General features: G+C 43.8%; 1 protein-coding gene across 3 annotated transcripts in view; it reads left to right on the top strand.

The window, feature by feature from the left end:
• Positions 1-19,087, top strand: part of SUFU (SUFU negative regulator of hedgehog signaling) — a 401,082-nt gene that overhangs the window by 252,311 nt on the left and 129,684 nt on the right. For all 3 annotated transcript variants that reach the window (XM_069239511.1, XM_069239512.1, XM_069239513.1), the window contains exon 9: positions 17-151. In XM_069239511.1, coding sequence (XP_069095612.1) covers positions 17-151 — 135 coding nt within the window. The remainder of the gene's footprint in view (positions 1-16; positions 152-19,087) is intronic.

The raw sequence follows: 19,087 nt of genomic DNA, 5'->3' as shown, positions 1-19,087 counted from the left end.
TGCTGGTTTGTTTTAGAAGTCGTAAAGACAGTTTAGAAAGTGAGAGCTCCACAGCCATTATTCCTCATGAGTTGATACGCACAAGGCAGCTTGAAAGTGTGCATCTGAAATTTAACCAAGAATCAGGAACACTTATTCCTCTCTGCCTAAGGTGAGTGTTATGCAGAGTACTTCATATTTTCTCAATCAAATTGCTTACAGACATGCAAAGTATGAAACAATTTTTTATGCACAAAAGGAACATTTGGTCTAAGGCTCAATTACCATGAATAACTATTTATCTTATTTATATAGCCATCTGTTTAACTTGATATAGTGTGGATACGACCCAAGACTTCAGAGTGTATGTCCTGGGCATGCCTAGGAACCCAATGGTCCCTTCATAATCTTCAAAGCTTGTACAACTTGAAACAGGCATCAGAAAAATCCAGCTCTGAAAAGAGGAAAGGTGGAGAGACTGATCAATATTTCAGCTGAAGTGGGGGCGAGCACAGATGGGGTGGAGTTATAAATATTTTTTTTAAGTCGTCCTTAACTTTCCCATTGAACATCAAGTGCACCCATGTCATGTGTGCTCTCTGGTATTTTAAATTCAGAAGTAGGCCTCAGACCTTCATCTGCTCAGCAGCAATTCTATTCATGAGATACTTACAGACTGATTTTCATAGACTAATGCACCACAGTCATCAATATCGCCCTTATTTTTTTTAACATAATTTATTGTGTTAATTTTGTTTGCATTACCTGACGACTGACTTCCACCTTAATAGCCAAGTGATAGTATGCTTCATAAAACATGTGGTTGAGTACACCCAAAATAAACATTGTAGAACACAATTCTCTCCCTCTTCCTTTCACAAATTCCAACCGCAGGTACCTGTTGCCTTAGACCTATCTATGTCTTCTAGTGCTGTGGTTATATACTTTATCAGATGAAAATTAACATCTGATCTGCAATAATTCCTTCATTTTGGCCTCCCTCTTCCCTTTCCTTCACAATCTAGAGGTCCGTCTCCCCCTCCCTTCTTCACTTCCAGTCTCCGTGTGGCAGTCCGTCCTAACAACCCCTTTATGTTAATTAAACGGTTTAATCATTCTTGGTCATAGAGGAGAAGAGCACATATACTCTGTCTTGAAAAAGTGGCTTTTTGAGTGTGCTTATCTCTTCTGTTGTTTTTGCCAGTTACACTCCCTTTACTTTTTGTGAAGCGCCCCTCTTGAGAGACAAAAAGCAGAGAGGGATCCTCATGCCCCAAGTGTGGTCTCTTCCTTCCAAAAGTCACACACTGTGGAGGAAGTTGACTTTTGGCAGCAAATGTCCATGAGAACCCTCAAGGACAAAGATGGCACCAGACTATGTGGGATGTCAGAAGCTCTATGAAGGCTCCAGGATATAAGAGATCTGAAGAGATCTGAAATGTGAAGATAGGTGAATTTGCTTAGTCAACTGTGAGCCACTGGCCCTCTACAGAGGTATGTCAAAGGAAATAATTCCTTTCGGAATGGAGAGTTTGGGTGAAAAGGGATGGCACTATTATTGTTAAGCATCAAGAGTCTCGCCATCACGAGGTCTTCCTGCTTGTCTTTCAGAGACCAAGATGGTGCAGAAGACCTAGTCAACATCAATTAACATTTTGGCTATTAAGATACTAGACATTGTATAATCAGTCAGTATCCACACATACTTTGCACCATTTGAAATCAAGAAAATGTGCTAGAGCAACTGAGTCTGTGTTTTTGAATAACATCTATCTCCCAAGGAGAATGATCCCTTCTGTCACGTCTTATGGCCAAGTCACAATTCATACAATGGCTCCTGTAGATGAACTGCCAGAAGATACTCTCCCGGTTTCTATCAGCCATCGAAGTGTCAAATCCCCATCCCAAGATGCCTTCTCATAGAAGCTCAATAATACCTCAAAGTAGGATACCAAGAGTTGGTGCTGAGGTTAGGACAGAACACTCTCTAAAAAAGGACAATGCATTGAGTCAAGAGACTGATCACGAGCAATGTTTGCCTAGAAGATCTATTACTCCACAACAAAGATAACACACCGTGTGCAGATACTGACAGAGGTTCTGTTTCTATGTTGTATACTACAGCTTTATCAATCTAGGTATCAAGAGTTCCTCCAGTAAATGGTATTATAAACTTCCTTCCTGTTTCCCACCTCTTCATGCCTTCAGGTGGAAACTATGTATGAAAAAATAAAGGAGGATACAGACAGTGCAAAGACCAATGGCGGGCACTCCAGACACAGCCTGAAATGTATGGGTTATTGCAATGGCAGAAAAGTGGTATTTTGAAACCTGCCATACACCACAGTGTTCAGGCTACCAGTAGCATCAGTCCTTTCAAAATGGGTGTAGGAAGTTGGCTCTGTATACACTATTTCAAAGTAAGGAATAGTATGCACAGAGTCCAAGGGTTCCCCTTACAGGTAAGATAGTGGCAAAAGAGATAATACTAATGCTCTATTTTGTGGTAGTGTGGTCGAGCAGTAGGCTTATCCAAGGAGTAGTGTTAAGCATTTGCTGTACATACACACAGGCAATAAATGAGGAACACACACTCAGAGACAATTCCAGGCCAATAGGTTTTGTTATAGAAAAATATATTTTCTTTGTTTATTTTAAGAACCACAGGTTCAAATTCTACATGTAATATCTCATTTGAAAGGTATTGCAGGTAAGTACTTTAGGAACTTTGAATAATCACAATAGCATATATACTTTTTACATAAAACACATATAGCTATTTCAAAAGTGGACACAGTGCAATTTTGAGGGGGAGGTAAAGTAATGTTAGTTTTTGCAGGTAAGTTAACCACCTACGGGGTTCAGTTTGGGGTCCAAAGTGGCCCACGTTGGGGGTTCAGAGCAACCCCAAAGTCACCACACCAGCAGCTCAGGGCCGGTCAGGTGCAGAGTTCAAAGTGGTGCCTAAAACACATAGGCTTCAATGGAAAAGGGGGTGCCCCGGTTCCAGTCTGCCAGCAGGTAAGTACCCGCGTCTTCGGAGGGCAGACCAGGGGGGTTTTGTAGGGCACCGGGGGGGACACAAGTCCACACAAAAAGTACACCCTCAGCAGCGCGGGGCGGCCGGGTGCAGTGTGCAAACAAGCGTCGGGTTTCCAGTAGATTTCAATGAGAGACCAAGGGGTCTCTTCAGCGGTGCAGGCAGGCAAGGGGGGGGGGGCTCCTCGGGGTAGCCACCACCTGGGCAAGGGAGAGGGCCTCCTGGGGGTCACTCCTGCACTGGAGTTCCGATCCTTCAGGTCCTGGGGGCTGCGGGTGCAGGGTCTTTTCCAGGTGTCGGGATTTCAGAGTCAGGCAGTCGCGGTCAGGGGGAGCCTCGGGATTCCCTCTGCAGGCGTCGTCAGGGGGAGCAACTTTGGTTACTCACAGTCTGAGTCGCCGGAGGGTCCTCCCTGAGGTGTTGTTTCTTCACCAGTCGAGTCGGGGTCGCCGGGTGCAGTGTTGCAAGTCTCACGCTTCTTGCGGGGATTGCAGGGGTCTTTAAATCTGCTCCTCTGGATACAAAGTTGCAGTCTTTGTTGAACAGGGCCGCTGTTCTCGGGAGTTTCTTGGTCTTTTGGAAGCAGGGCAGTCCTCTGAAGATTCAGTGGTCGCTGGTCCCGGGGAAAAGCGTTGCTGGAGCAGTTTGCTTCTGAAGGAGGGAGACAGGCCGGTAGGGCTGGGGCCAAAGCAGTTGGTGTCTTCTTCTTCTCTGCAGGGTTTTTCAGCTCAGCAGTCCTCTTCTTCTTTAAGTTGCAGGAATCTAAATTCTTAGGTTCAGGGGAGCCCTTAAATACTAAATTTAAGGGCGTGTTTAGGTCGGGGGGGGTTAGTAGCCAATGGCTACTAGCCCTGAGGGTGGGTACACCCTCTTTGTGCCTCCTCCCAAGGGGAGGGGGTCACATTCCTATCCCTATTGGGGGAATCCTCCGTCTGCAAGATGGAGGATTTCTAAAAGTCAGAGTCACTTCAGCTCAGGGCACCTTAGGGGCTGTCCTGACTGGCCAGTGACTACTCCTTGTTTTTCTCATTATCTCTCCTGGACTTGCCGCCAAAAGTGGGGGCTGGGTCCAGGGGGTGGGCATCTCCACTAGCTGGAGTGCCCTGGGGCATTGTAACACGAAGCTTGAGCCTTTGAAGCTCACTGCTAGGTGTTACAGTTCCTGCAGGGGGGAGGTGTGAAGCACCTCCACCCAGAGCAGGCTTTGTTTCTGTCCTCAGAGAGCACAAAGGCTCTCACCGCATGGGGTCAGAAACTCGTCTCTCAGCAGCAGGCTGGCACAGACCAGTCAGTCCTGCACTGAACAATTGGGTAAAATACAGGGGGCATCTCTAAGATGCCCTCTGTGTGCATTTTTTAATAAATCCAACACTGGCATCAGTGTGGGTTTATTATTCTGAGAAGTTTGATACTAAACTTCCCAGTATTCAGTGTAGCCATTATGGAGCTGTGGAGTTTGTTTTTGACAGACTCCCAGACCATATATTCTTATGGCTACCCTGCACTTACAATGTCTAAGGTTTTGCTTAGACACTGTAGGAGCATAGTGCTCATGCACCTATGCCCTCACCTGTGGTATAGTGCACCCTACCTTAGGGCTGTAAGGCCTGCTAGAGGGGTGACTTACCTATGCCACAGGCAGTGTGAGGTTGGCATGGCACCCTGAGGGGAGTGCCATGTCGACTTAGTCATTTTCTCCCCACCAGCACACACAAGCTGGCAAGCAGTGTGTCTGTGCTGAGTGAGGGGTCCCTAGGGTGGCATAAGACATGCTGCAGCCCTTAGAGACCTTCCCTGGCATCAGGGCCCTTGGTACCAGGGGTACCAGTTACAAGGGACTTACCCGGGTGCCAAGGTTGTGCCAATTGTGGAGACAATGGTACATTTTAGGTGAAAGAACACTGGTGCTGGGGCCTGGTTAGCAGGGTCCCAGCACACTTCTCAGTCAAGTCAGCATCAGTATCAGGCAAAAAAGTGGGGGGTAACTGCAACAGGGAACCATTTCTTTACAATGGGGCAGTCCCAAAAGGCCTTTCCCATGGACCATTCATGGTTAAGATTGTGAAAGAGGTAGAGGTGGCTCTGCAAAGTGTGCCTCCACCACAAAGTAGTGATTTACTACCATTCATCCCCCCACTCCGCCATCACACATCTATCTGGGTGAGAATCGTGTTTTTCTTCCCAGTAGTGGGGTTGGGGCAAGAAATAACCTCTCTCAAGTGGTCTTTTCCATGGTACTTCTTGGACTTCCACAACATCAATCATACCACCACTTCAAGCGATCAGTCAGGAACATAGAACTCTGCAAAAGGAAGTACAAGTACTTCTCAGCAAAAGGGCCATCGAACCATTGCCCACACATCAGTCAGACCAAGGAGCATACTTCCTGTACTACTTCTTCATTCCAAAGAAGGAAGAAACCCTCCATCTTATTCTATGCCTCAGGCCATTAAACTGCAACATCCCATTGGCGTATTTCAGAATGACAACTCTACATGACATAATTCCTCTTCTCTGCAAAAGAGAGCACATGGTGGCCTCTGATCTCAAGTATGCATACTTTTACATTCTCCATTCATCAAGCGTGCTATCGCTAGTGCAGGTTTGTGGTAAGTGGACAACACTACCATTTAAAAGTGCTACCTTTCTGCGTTATAGTGACCACAAGGCTTTTTACGTGTGTCTAGCAGTGACCGCATCAAATTTGCGCCACAGCACCATTCATGTTTCCATATGTTGATGATTGATAAAGAAGAGAAGCCGTCACCAGTACCTTACACACTCAGATGGCTGTATCACTTCTGCACAAGTTAGGCCTTGCAGTCAAAGCCAAAAAGTAATATCTCTGCCTTTAGCAGATCCAGCCCTTCTTGGGGCAATGTTAAGTTCTGTCACAGGGAAAGTGTATACCAACTAAAAAAGGGTGATGGCTTCCAAAGGTTGCTCACATTTTTTTCAGACGTCATGTCCTCACATTGTGAAAATGGTAAGGGAACTGTTAAGGATGATGTCCCCCCACTTCAGCAGTGTCCTTCCAGGCACTAGTCTCAAGCAACAGGCCAATGAGAAGATCTGTAATTGGTGGAGCCCAGATTTGAGCACAGTCTCACATGCTGAAATGAGAAACAAAAATGTCCCTGGGCAGACCATTTCTGCACCCACTGCGCAAGTGACTCTGCAGATGATGTCTAGCAGGTAACAAATGGCCTTTCCATCCAGATGTCTCTTCCGAGAGTGGGGAGATCCTTGGTTAGATTTGTTTGCCTCCACCAAGAATGCGCAATGTCAACAGTTGTGCATGTAGTTTTTCCAAGATGGCTCTCACTCGAAGATTCTTTTCACTTCGCCGCGTGTACGCCTTTCCACCAGTAATACTCCTGTTCAGCTTTTACAAGAAGATCAGGAACGACCGGCCACGTCATTCTTCTGACTCAAGATTGGGCCTGGAGAGTCTGGTATCCCGAGCTGTTGAGCATCAGTACTGGTCCCCCAATTGGGCAGTCTCTTCAGGAGGATCTTCTGTCGCAGCAGCAGAGCAGAGCTCCTGACCCAAACCTGAAAACTCATCGCCTTCATATGTGGAGATTGAGTGGCAACAGTTGACAGTTTTTGACCTTCCACCTGAAGTCAGTAGTGGTATACTGGCAATAAGAAAAATTCCCTTGAGGACAATACACCATACGTCCGTTATTCACCTAACAATCCACATACATACATCACAAATACTCAATTTTGATAAAGGAAATTGAATTTAAAAATCTGTTTTAATAATCCCATAAAAACCACAAATATAGAACACATAAATATATATTGTAGAAACCTATAAAAGCCACATGGATAGAATCCTATAAAATTCACAAAAAAGGAAATTAATAAAACACCCACATGGGAGACTCAACAAGGACCATTCCCTGGTCTTTTATTCTGTCCACAGTTTGGTATATCCTCTCCCCCAAATTGTTTTTCCAAATCTTTATGGGGTGGTTCCAGTGGGTTCAGTAATTTGACAGGCATTGATGCGTTTCAGTGGTATATCCTATGTTTGTGACCACCTTCCTCAGGACAATATGATATCCTCCCAATATCACTGTTTATATCACTCACTGCGAAAAACATTCCAGTTCTTGTTTTTGTTGATCTGGGTGATCTATTGTTTTCACCTAATTTTCAAACATGGGTCAGTTCCTCGTTTCTTTTTGTTATTTTCATTATTTTCCTTATTCGGGTCAAACAAAAACCTCTCCTTGTGCTAGTTTCCATTATTACAATTTTTTCTTTAATATCGTCCACGGGACTACGATTCCGTCCTTCGTGACATCTGTTTTCGTTTCTCAATCTGTTATATTGGCAGCCAGGCGACCCTCCACCAAGACGGTATATGCCTGCTGCTGGAGCAAGTGTGTGGCATGGTGTACAGTTAACCATGTCGATTCTCTCTGCACTCCTTTCCCAGGTTCTTTTGTTCATTCTTACCTCAGCCCAAAAGAGGTCTGCTTTGGACACTTTAAAAAGTAATATTTTCTGCTGTTTTGGCTTTTCTGCTGTTGCCAGCACAGCCATCTCTTTTCAAATCTCCTGTCATATGTAGGTTCCTTAAAGGTCTCAGGGCTTACATTCCCCCCAGAACATTTCATGATGCCATAGTGGGACCTCAATCTATTTCTCACATTTCTAAAACTACACTTATTAATTAACATAAAACATTACAAATCTTGAAAGTCTGTGTTTATACAATACAACTTTTCTTCTCATATTATTATACCCATTACTATATTCCTTGCACATATATTCCCTTGCTATGTATTTACATATAAATTTGTTCGATGGCATGTGTAGCTGCAGATACACATAAGTTTGCCATCTAGTGTTGGGCTCGGAGTGTTACAAGTTGTTTTTCTTCAAAGAAGATTTTTCGAGACACGGGATATAGTGACTCCTTCTCTCGGTGACAGTGTGCATTAAGCCCTTTGTTAGATTGTTTTCTTTCCGCTGCCTGGTACAGACATGTTCCCTCACACTTCGGTAGATCTCGGTTCGGTACTATCTGAACTTCTCTATCTTTCATAAAACGTGCGTATCATTTTTTAATGCGTTTTTTTAACTACACTCGATCTGATTGTAGCATTGGGATCGATAAAATGCACTTTTGGGCGCCCACACCCTTCTCGGGCCTTCTGTGGACTCCGTTTCGATTCTGCCCTCTGTGCCACGCCAAGTTCCCCTACACCGACTGACACTCGGTGTGCAACATCTGCCTCTCTCCAGATTATAAGGAGGAAACCTGCGAGGCGTGCCGATCCTTCCGATACAAAAAGACATTGCGGGATCGAAAAGCGTGACGGCTAGAGATGGCATCAAAGTCGACAGAACAAATGGGCAACATTTCGGTGAGACACAGGCTTTCACTGCAGTTTCCATCTCAGACTCGGATTCTGACCGTGATTCAGATGGGGATAGCCAAGTTATTGCTGCAGCGCAGTACACTAGTACGCCAGCCCCTTCCCATCACCAAAAACATTTTAAAAAGACAGCACAGAAGGCCTTGGGTCCACCACTGCTTGCCGGCCATGGTTGGACCCGAAAATTACATTTCGTTGATTAGCAGTCGGGTTCGGCGCCGAAGAAGGCCAAAATGCATTCGATCGAACAGACTGCCACAGCTGTTTTGGGATCGAGTCGTAAGATGGAAGAAGGAAAAGCCAAACACAGTGCATCAGCCTTCTCCTCCGCATTCTCCTTTCCTTCCTACTTCTCACCACCTTCACCCACACAGTTTTCCATACAATCGCCTGTCTCCTCACATGGGGATCATATGGGTGATAATCCTTATAATATAGACCATGATATGTACAATTCTGACCCAATTCTATCTAATGACCCTGATCTGTATACCACACGGCCATCTCCACCTGAAGATACCGCGGCCTATAATCAAGTCATTGCTAGAGCAGCCACATACCACAATGTGCAGCTGCACTCTGAACCCATAGAGGACGATTTTCTATTCAACACCCTATCCTCTACACATAAACAGTACCAAAGTTTGCTGATGCTACCAGGCATTCTAAAACATGCTGATAACATTTTTAAAGAGCCAGCAAAGGCTAGGGTACTAACGCCAAGGGTGGATAAAAAAATATAAGGCTGCACCATCAGATCGAATTTTATAATACAACTGCCACCAATTCCATCGTGGTCAGTGCAGCTGGGAAAAAGGAAATAGTCAGTCCACAGGGCATGCTCTTCCCCCTGATAAAGCCGCAAGATTGATGCAGCAGGCATTCAACCTGCAAATCAGTGGAGAATTGACAACTCCCAAGCTCTTTTAGCCAGGTATGACAGGGCCCATTGGGACGAAATGTAGGAGTTTCTTCAGTATCTCCCTACAGAACACCAAACACAGCAGGTAGTGGTAGAAGGACAAGCTATTGCCAACAATCAAATTAGATCCACCCTAGACGCAGCTGACACCGCAACTAGGGGAATAAATACTACCGTTATGATTAGAAGGTTGCGGTCCTCCGGATTCAAACCTGAGATACAGCAAGCAGTCCTTAATATGCTGGTCAATAAACAACAACTATTTGGACCTGAGGTGGATACCATCGTTGAAAAATTAAAAAAGGACTCCGATACAGCAAAGGCCATGGGTGCCCTTTACACAACACCATTTCGGGGCACTTTTTGTAAGTCCCAATACAGAGGGGGCTTTAAACCCCAAACATCAGAGGCCTCTATGACCCAACAAAAACAGGGACAACAGTATTATTCTAGGGGATCTTTCAGAGGTTCCTATAGAGGAGGAGACAGTTTCGGAGGTAGGGGCAAATCCATTGCCACAAGAGGTGCCTCCACCTGTATTTTCTATACTTCCTCATACCAAAAAAGGATGGCACTCTTATTCTCTATCTCAGACCTCTCAGTCAATACATTTCTCAGAGCATTTCCACATGGTCACTCTACGGAATGTCATCCCTTGTTATAAAAACAAGACTACATGACTAAAACATTCTTACTTCCTTATTCCTATACATCCAGCACACTGCAGGTTTGTAATAGCAGGCAAGCATCACCAATTCAAAGTGCTACCCTTTGGAGTAACAACAGCACCAAGGGTATTTACCAAATGCCTAGCAGTGGTTGCAGCATACCTCAGAAGACAGTATATACTTGTCTTTCCCTATCTAGACCACTGACTAATAAAAGTCAGGTCCATTCAAACTTGTCAACTTCACACACAATACATAATCAATACCCTACACAGTCTAGGGTTCAAAATCGATTACCAGAAGTCTCACCTTCAGCCAGCGCAAATGCAACCATATCTGGGAGCAATTCTCAACACTCAGTCAGCATTACCCTACCCACACCCACAAAGAATTCAAGCATTTCACAGTCTCATAGCTCAACTGCAATACCATCAAACTTACACAGTAAGGTTTATTATGAAACTCTTGGGAATGATGGCATCCTGCATATCCATAATGCCCAATGCATGTCTAATCATGATGCCCCCGCAATACTGTCTCTCAAAACAATGGTGTCCGGCACATGGTCAACTTCACAATCTTGTTGTTGGCCCACCAGACTTACAACTCTCTGCAGTGGTGGAATCACACCAGCTTATCAAAAGGGCGGCCATTTCAGGACCCAATGCCACAGATCATAATCACCACAGATGTATTAATGACAGGTTGGGGAGCCCATCTCAACAGTCTTACAATACTGGGAGAATGGGACTCAATCCAGCAGACTTACCACATAAATAAGTTGGAATTGCTAGCAGTGTTATTAGCACTCAAAGCATTCCAACAGCAGATCACACACAAAACAGTGTTAAAAAGGACAGACAACATGACAACAATGTATTATCTAAAGAAACGGGGGGCACACATTTATCTCAGTTGTCCCTTCCAGCACATACAATTTGGAAATATGCTTTTCCCCCTCTCTCACTAATTCCATTTCTGGTCAACAAATTTGTCACATCTGTCGTACTATGATACTCCTAGCTCCCACCTGGGCACGTCAACACTGGTACACAGCAATGTTGGATCTGTCTGTAGTACCACATCACAAACTCCCAAACAGACCAGACCTATTGACTCAAAACAAAGGTCAGATGAGGCATCCCAATCCCAGTATGCTCAACCTGGCGATTTGGCTCCTAAGGTCATAGAGTTTGGATATCTAAAACTTCCATCAGAATCAATGGACATTCTAAAGGAGGCATATAAACCTACAACTAGACAATGCCATGCAGCTACATGGAAACGTTTTGTATGTTACTGTCAACCCAAAAACATTAATTCACTCAGAGCAAATAACATGCAATATCTTGTACTTATGCTTTATTTACAAAAATCAAATCTTGCATATTCATCTATTAAAATTCATTTAACAGCAATATCAGCCTACCTCCAAAACAGACAACAGACCTCTCTGTTTAGAATTCCTGTCATAAAAGCTTTTATGGAGGGGCTTAAAAGAGTTAATCCCATCTAGAGCTCCACCAGTTCCGGCCTGGAATCTTAACATTGTGCTTACAAGGCTTTATGGGTTCACCATTTGCATCCATGCATTCTTGTGCTCTTCAATTTCTATCATCGAAAGTTGCTTTCTTGGTAGCAATTACTTCCTTAAGAAGAGTTAGTGAAATTCAAGCATTCACTTTAGAAGAGTCTTTCTTCCAAATTCACAAGCACAAAATAGTACTCCGGTCAAATCCAAAATCTCTACCCAAATTGCACCATTTCGCATCAGTCAGTCAGTCAGTTGAATTGCCAGTCTTCTTTCCACAGCCAGATTCAATTGCTGAAAGAGCTCTGCACACTCTAGATGTCAAAAGAGCTCTCATGTACTATATAGAAAGAACAAAATATTTCAGAAAATCTAAACAACTTTTTGTGGCTTTTCAACAGCCTCAGAAGGATAATCCTATGTCAAAACAAGGATTAGCCTGATGGATAGTAAAGTGTATTCAAGCTTACTATCTCAAAGCTAAAAGGCAATTATTATTAACTCCTAAAGCACATTCTACTAGAAAGAAAGGACCTTCAATGGCATTCTTAGGAAATATACATGTGCAAAGCAACTGCATAGTCTACACCACACACATTTACTAAACACTATTGTGTAGATGTGTTGTCTCGCCAAAAAGCAAATATTGTTTAAGCAGTGCTTAAAACACTATTTCAGACTACTCCAACTCCTACAGGCTAGCCACCGCTTACTTTAGGAGGGGACTGTTTTTCAGTCTATGCAAAGCATGTGTATCTGCAGCTACTCATTCTGTCAAGCAGAAAATGTCACTTAACCAGTGTACATCTGTTCGTGGCATGTAGTGCTGCAGATTCACATGAGCCCTCCTTCCTCCCCAGAAGCCTATAGACGACGTGGTAATTTCTTATGTAAATATGTATATACATTGCATGGACATCTTCTTTACTTACTATACATATATATGTACATATACAATTCTTCACTCCTTAGTTCACCCTCCTGTGGGAAAACAATTTAACAAAGGATTTGATGCCCATGTGCACTATCGCCGAGAGGAGGAGGCACTCGATCTCTTGACTAAAAAAAGCTTCTTCGAAGAAAAACAACTTCTAACACTCTGAGCCCAATACTAAATTGGCAAATAAACTTATGCAAAGCATGTGCATCTGCAGCATTACATGCCATGAACAGATGTACACTAGGTAAGTGACACTTTCAGTTTATTACTCTAGTCCTACTGTACTAGAGAAAAAAGAAGGAAAAATAAATATTAAATAAATAAAATTCAAAAAATAAATAAATAAACAGTTACTCTCTCATAAGCTTTACTCTGTCTCCCCTTCACCCTATGTCTCTATCAATTTATCCTCCATCCTCACTCTGACTCACTCAAACCTATTCTACTACTTTGATCTCTAAAATAACTCTGCTAAGCTCTTCCCTCCTCTACTGCATCTAGCTCACCCCAAACCTCCGTTTACTACTATGATCTCCCAAACAACCCTACTAAATTCTCCCTCATTTATCTCACCTTTGACTCATCCAACACCCCTTCTGCTACTATGATCTCCCTAACCCCTTTCCACAGACTCCTCCCTCCTCCATCTCTCCTTTACTCATCCCAAGTCTCATCCTATTACTATAAACTCCCAAATAACACTTCTGGATTCTACTCTCCTCTACCCCTCCATTACTCTAGTCAATCCAACTAACAAACTCACATATCCTCCTCTCAAATTAACTCCTACTAATACTGTACTCAAATTTCCCTATACTGATCCACCACTAATTTCTCTTGGGTTCTGGAGCAGTGTGCTACTCGCCGAAAAGTGCTTCGACGCCTCGTCAGGGGTAGTAAGCACTATATAATTACAATTACAATTTCTGATGTGTTCCTCCTTCGAGCCACTACACAACTGTCTACTCTGGCATCTTGCTTTCAAAACAACATTCTAGTGGTGATAAGATCTGCCTAGAGGGTCATTGAGTTACAGGCACTGTTGGCACAGCCTCCGTACCTTCCCTTCTCCTTAGACAAGCTGGCCCTTTGGACTTGAGCATTGTTTTTACTAAATGTGGTAACTCCCTTTCATGTAGCCCAATCCATCATGCTGCCTACCTTCTATGCTCCGCCTCCCCTTTCTAAAGAAGAGGAGATACTCCATGGACTGGACCCAAAAAGATTGTCATTCTGTGTTGACCACACAAAAGAGTTCCGGGAGGACGGTCAATTCTATGGGGTACGTTGTAGCAGAGAAAGAGAAGGTGGTGCAGAAGCTTGCCACCTCACAATGGATAGTGCTCTGCATCAAGAACTGCTACACAATGGCCAAAAACCAACCTTCTGAAGGCTTGCCAGCTCATTCTGCTAGAGCCAAGGCTGTGACCACTGCGTTAGCAGGCAGAGTTGCATTGCTAAATATCTGTCAGGCAGCAATGCGGGCTTCCTTTCAAACGTTTACAAAGCACTACTGCCTGAAGAGTACAGTCTGGCATGATAGTCGCTTTGCTCATTTGGTCCTACAGGACTTTTCAGTCTAATCGATATTGCAGCTCCACCACTGGGGAGGTATTGCTTGAGTATTGTTTTAAGGTAAGGAATCTGCGGCTAGAAGTCTCATTAGATGAACAAGTTACTTACTTTCAGTAAGTCCTTATCTGGTAGAGACTCTAGCTGCAGATTCCTTACCAATCCTCCCAACTCTGGGAACTGATTTCAGAGTAAAGATTGTCCCCTTTTTATAAGGGCCTTAGCTTTGTTCACCAGTGGTCAGTGTTCCTTGTGGCTCTGCGCTTTTGGCGTGAAAAGAAACAAACGTCAGCGCACTAAGGTGGTGCCTATATAGGCAGGACACACGTCACTTCTGGCACGGACAACACAGATGCCACACAAAGCCAAATGGGGCCACATACCGCCACTCATGGGTAGTGCATACCAAAAGTTTTTAGATCTAGTCTGATGCCTGGGGAATAGTCTAAGATAAGGAATCTGTGACTAGAGAGAGCCTTTACCAAATAAGACGTTACCGAAGGTAAGTAACTTGTTTAAATGCATCAAGAATGTTCATTCAAAACTAATTCTGCATTCTGTTCCTAGAGCTCAGTCTACTAGGAAAATTGTGCTTAATCTGCTCACTAACCACTGCCTTAGGGGAAGTGCACTGCTTTATTGTCTATAGAGAGCATGTGATTCATAACACCACATGCTGTAAACGAAAAATGTTACTTACCCCGAAACTGTTGGTTTATAGCTTGCCGTGCTGTAGTTGCATAGTTGTCTTTTGTCTCTTCCAGGACGAGCTCATGCTTCATATGTTCTGTCACTTAATGTATTAATTGGCAATACACCTGTACACTGTTTCTGTCCTCCTTCATGTTACTCCATATACTACACTTAATCATTAGGGTTAGTGGAACAATTTGAAGTGAAGTCTTTCTTCTGATACTTCTCCTCCCAAAGCGTCTTTTAGGTAAAACAACTTGCAAACATCCTCACCCATCACTGACTGAGATTTTCCTTTCATCGATTAAAATGCTTGCACTATTCCTTATCCTCAAGAGAAGAATTCTTGGTATAAACCTTACACAGAAGTTCATAAGTTACATATCTTATTTTTTCTTTCTTCACTTTCATTCATTGTTTGGTTGTTAACCTCTGCAAGTACTAACATGTTTCAGTTTTCAGACTCTGTCAGGTGCTCAAATGTTTCATAAACCTGAAGGCTAATGTGTGCTGCTGCTCCAGTGACAACAACCATATTCTCCCCACTGTTGAATCTCCATTTATAATCCAAAATATTTGTCTTGTTTTCTTTAAATAGCGAATACAGAATTGCGATTGCTTTAGAGATAAAGGCATTGCTTGAGATTAGTCTTGCTGAGCGTTTTTTTAAAGGAGCATTGCACCCTTTATTTAGCAGTCTCCTGCAATATCCTACCATGGCTTGCACTGGCAGGTGGTCCAGTTATTCCTTAGGTTGCAGCCTGGGAAGGACAACAAGGTATTTATAACTTCAGTGAGCGATGGAGAAATCAAATTAATAGCAGGTAACACTTTCTTCTCATTCTCTTCATAATATGAGTGAAGTATCAAACCAATCCCAAACAGGCAGCAATAGCAAATTGGTCTGTAAATGTGGCTTGACTCATTTAGGTATTTGTCCAGGGGTCTGAATCCAGCCTGAGGTCTTTGTAGGCACAGACCTCCAGGATTCTGCTTTACAAATCTCAGCAATCGTGACATACCAGATTACTGCTTTAAGACCTAACAACTCTAATGTTTAAAGATGCCTTAGCATTGCTTTTTTAGATATGAGGTTACACTGTCGTTATGTGATACCCTTTTTTTTTAAAGACATCTGTTTCACATGCAAAATAGCCATTTCTGCTTAGTCGGTAAGTATTATGTAGTCAGTCACACTCCACTCACTATCATGTGAGATGTTTATCTGAAATTCTGTCTTGGCTACTGTTACAGCATTTTCTAACTGCCTTTTAGGAAGCCATGTGCTGTGTTACTGTTGAAAGGGACATACTTAACATTTGAAGGGCACTAGTGATAAGTGGTTGATGGCAAAGTACTGTGCTTTCTGCTGTTCAGTTTGGTCTTGCAGACTTCATCCTTCAGCAGCAAGTTTCTCTCAAACCTCCAAGATCAATAGCATCCAGTGATCATTTGAACCACCGATAACACCGTAGCCTGGTCCATTATAGTGCTTAGGCCTATATTGATCATTTCTGATATAGTAACTTTGTTTTATACACCTTTGTTTTAATACAGAAATTACACAGTACAATTTACAAACCAAAATGGCTACGAAACCATTATACCACAATTTCTTCCAAAACCAGCCCCCATCCACCGAACTGAGCAGGTGTACTTCATCCATAATCGCAAAAGCACAGCGTATGTGCTGACCTCATACACTAGATCACTCTTCTTGCTGCAAAATAAATCTCGGAACAGCATCATTGTGTAGCCAAAAGAGCTAAAATGGCAATAGTTGGAACAAGACTACATGTTCCATTTTGTTGTCCCTTGTTGCATTTTGTATGGTTCCATTTCTACCCGAAAGTCTAACTCTGGTCATATAGTCTTCAAATGCTCCCCATATAACATACAGCTTTTGCATGCAATATAATCAGGAGGATGTAGTAGTATCAGGCAGTGAGTGGTTAAGTGTTTGGATACTACCTTAGCAAACTCAGCAAATGTCGCCAAAACTGGAAAGAGCCCTATCTTCAGTCCCTGTAGTACAACATCTGGGCAGTTTCCAATTTGAGCCCCAAAAATATCATTTATTTCAGCAATAGCTCTATAGCTCTATCCCAAAACTGATATATTTGGGGGAAGTGGACAGTTTGTGTGTATGATCTATGCATATGTAAGATGAAAGAATAGCACTTACTGTCTTGCTGTATTTCTCACCAAATACCTGTGCCCTGCATTGTCTGAGCTAGGCTTCCAAAACTTGCACAACACAGCTTTTATTCCGAATCTCATGAATAGTGCTGTGTTTTGTCAAAGTGTCTTGACTTTATACATTTCCACTTGATCGAACCATCTATAGTATGTAGGACGAAATCGACCTGCTCCTTGCACAGAACCCGTAAACAGCCATTTTGTGCCTTAAGATCTTTTTCATTAAAATAACACTGCTCCCAAGATGCATTAATTATAGTTTGCCTTTTTTAAGTCTAAGAGCCAGGAAAATACTTTGTGCCAAATTTTGCATTAACAAATTCCTTTTAAGATAACGTGCCTAGTTTAGCAATCCAGGGCACTGTAATCTCTTAGATTGAAGAAGTAGTGCTTAAACAATTTTGAAAGTAGGGCTGCTAGCTTACTGTAGGAAGTTGGCTCTGTATGTGCTATTTCAAAGTAAGGAATAGCATGCACAGAGTCCAAGGGTTCCCCTTAGAGGTAAAATAGTGGTAAAAAGAGATAATACTAGTGCTCTATTTTGTGGTAGTGTGGTCGAGCAGTAGGCTTATCCAAGGAGTAGTGTTAAGCATTTGTTGTACATACACACAGGCAATAAATGAGGAACACACACTCAAAGACAATTCCAGGCCAATAGGTTTTGTTATAGAAAAATAACTTTTCTTAGTTTATTTTAAGAACCACAGGTTCAAATTCTACATGTAATATCTCATTTGAAAGGTATTGCAGGTAAGTACTTTAGGAACTTTGAATCATTACATTAGCATGTATACTTTTTACATAAAACACAATAAGCTGTTTTAAAAGTGGACACTTAGTGCAATTTTCACAGTTCCTGGGGAGGTAAGTTTTCGTTAGTTTTTGTCAGGTAAGTAAATCACTTACAAGTCTCAGGTTTGGGTCCAAGGTAATCCACCGTTGGAGGTTCAGAGCAACCCCAAAGTTACCACACCAGCAGCTCAGGGCCGGTCAGGTGCAGAGGTCAAAGAGGTGCCCAAAACGCATAGGCTTCAATGGAGAGAAGGGGGTGCCCCGGTTTCGGTCTGCCAGCAGGTAAGTACCCGCGTCTTCGGAGGGCAGACCAGGGGGGTTTTGTAGGGCACCGGGGGGGGACACAAGTTCACACAAAAAGTACACCCTCAGCGGCACTGGGGCGGCCGGGTGCAGTGTAGAAACAAGCGTCGGGTTTTCAATGTAAATCAATGAGAGATCAAGGGATCTCTTCAGCGTTGCAGGCAGGCAAGGAGGGGGCTCCTCGGGGTAGCCACCACCTGGGCAAGGGGGAGGGCTTCCTGGGGGTCACTCCTGCACAGGAGTTCCGTTCCTTTAGGTGCTGGGGGCTGCGGGTGCAGGGTCTTTTCCAGCCGTCGGGAAATGGAGTTCAGGCAGTCGCGGTCAGGGGGAGCCTCGGGATTCCCTCTGCAGGCGTCGCTGTGAGGGCTCAGGGGGGACAACTTTGGTTACTCACAGACTCGGAGTCGCCGGAGGGTCCTCCCTGAGGTGTTGGTTCTCCACCAGTCGAGTCGGGGTCGCCGGGTGCAGTGTTGCAAGTCTCACGCTTCTTGCGGGGAGTTGCAGGGGTCTTTAAATCTGCTCCTTGAAACAAAGTCGCAGTTCTTTTGGAGCAGTGCCGCTGTCCTCGGGAGTTTCTTGGTCTCTTGGAAGCAGGGCAGTCCTCTGAGGGTTCAGAGGTCGCTGGTCCTGGAGAAAGCGTTGCTGGAGCAGGGTTCTTTAGAAGGCAGGAGACAGCCCGGTAGGACTGGGGCCAAAGCAGTTGGTGTCTTCTTTCTTCTTCTGCAGGGGTTTTCAGCTCAGCAGACTTCTTCGGTAAGTTGCAGGAATCTAAATTCTTAGGTTCAGGGGAGCCCTTAAATACTAAATTTAAGGGCGTGTTTAGGTCTGGGGGGTTAGTAGCCAATGGCTACTAGCCCTGAGGGTGGGTACACCCTCTTTGTGCCTCCTCCCAAGGGGAGGGGGTCACATTCCTATCCCTATTGGGGGAATCCTCCTTCTACAAGATGGAGGATTTCTAAAAGTTAGTCACCTCAGCTCAGGACACCTTAGGGGCTGTCCTGACTGGCCAGTGACTCCTCCTTGTTTTTCTCATTATCTCTCCTGGACTT

Source organism: Pleurodeles waltl, chromosome 6 (assembly GCF_031143425.1).
Source record: "Pleurodeles waltl isolate 20211129_DDA chromosome 6, aPleWal1.hap1.20221129, whole genome shotgun sequence".
In the NCBI taxonomy this organism is placed as follows: Eukaryota; Metazoa; Chordata; class Amphibia; order Caudata; family Salamandridae; genus Pleurodeles; species Pleurodeles waltl.
Note: the sequence above shows the minus strand (reverse complement) of the source record. Positions and strands in the feature narration are given on the sequence as shown.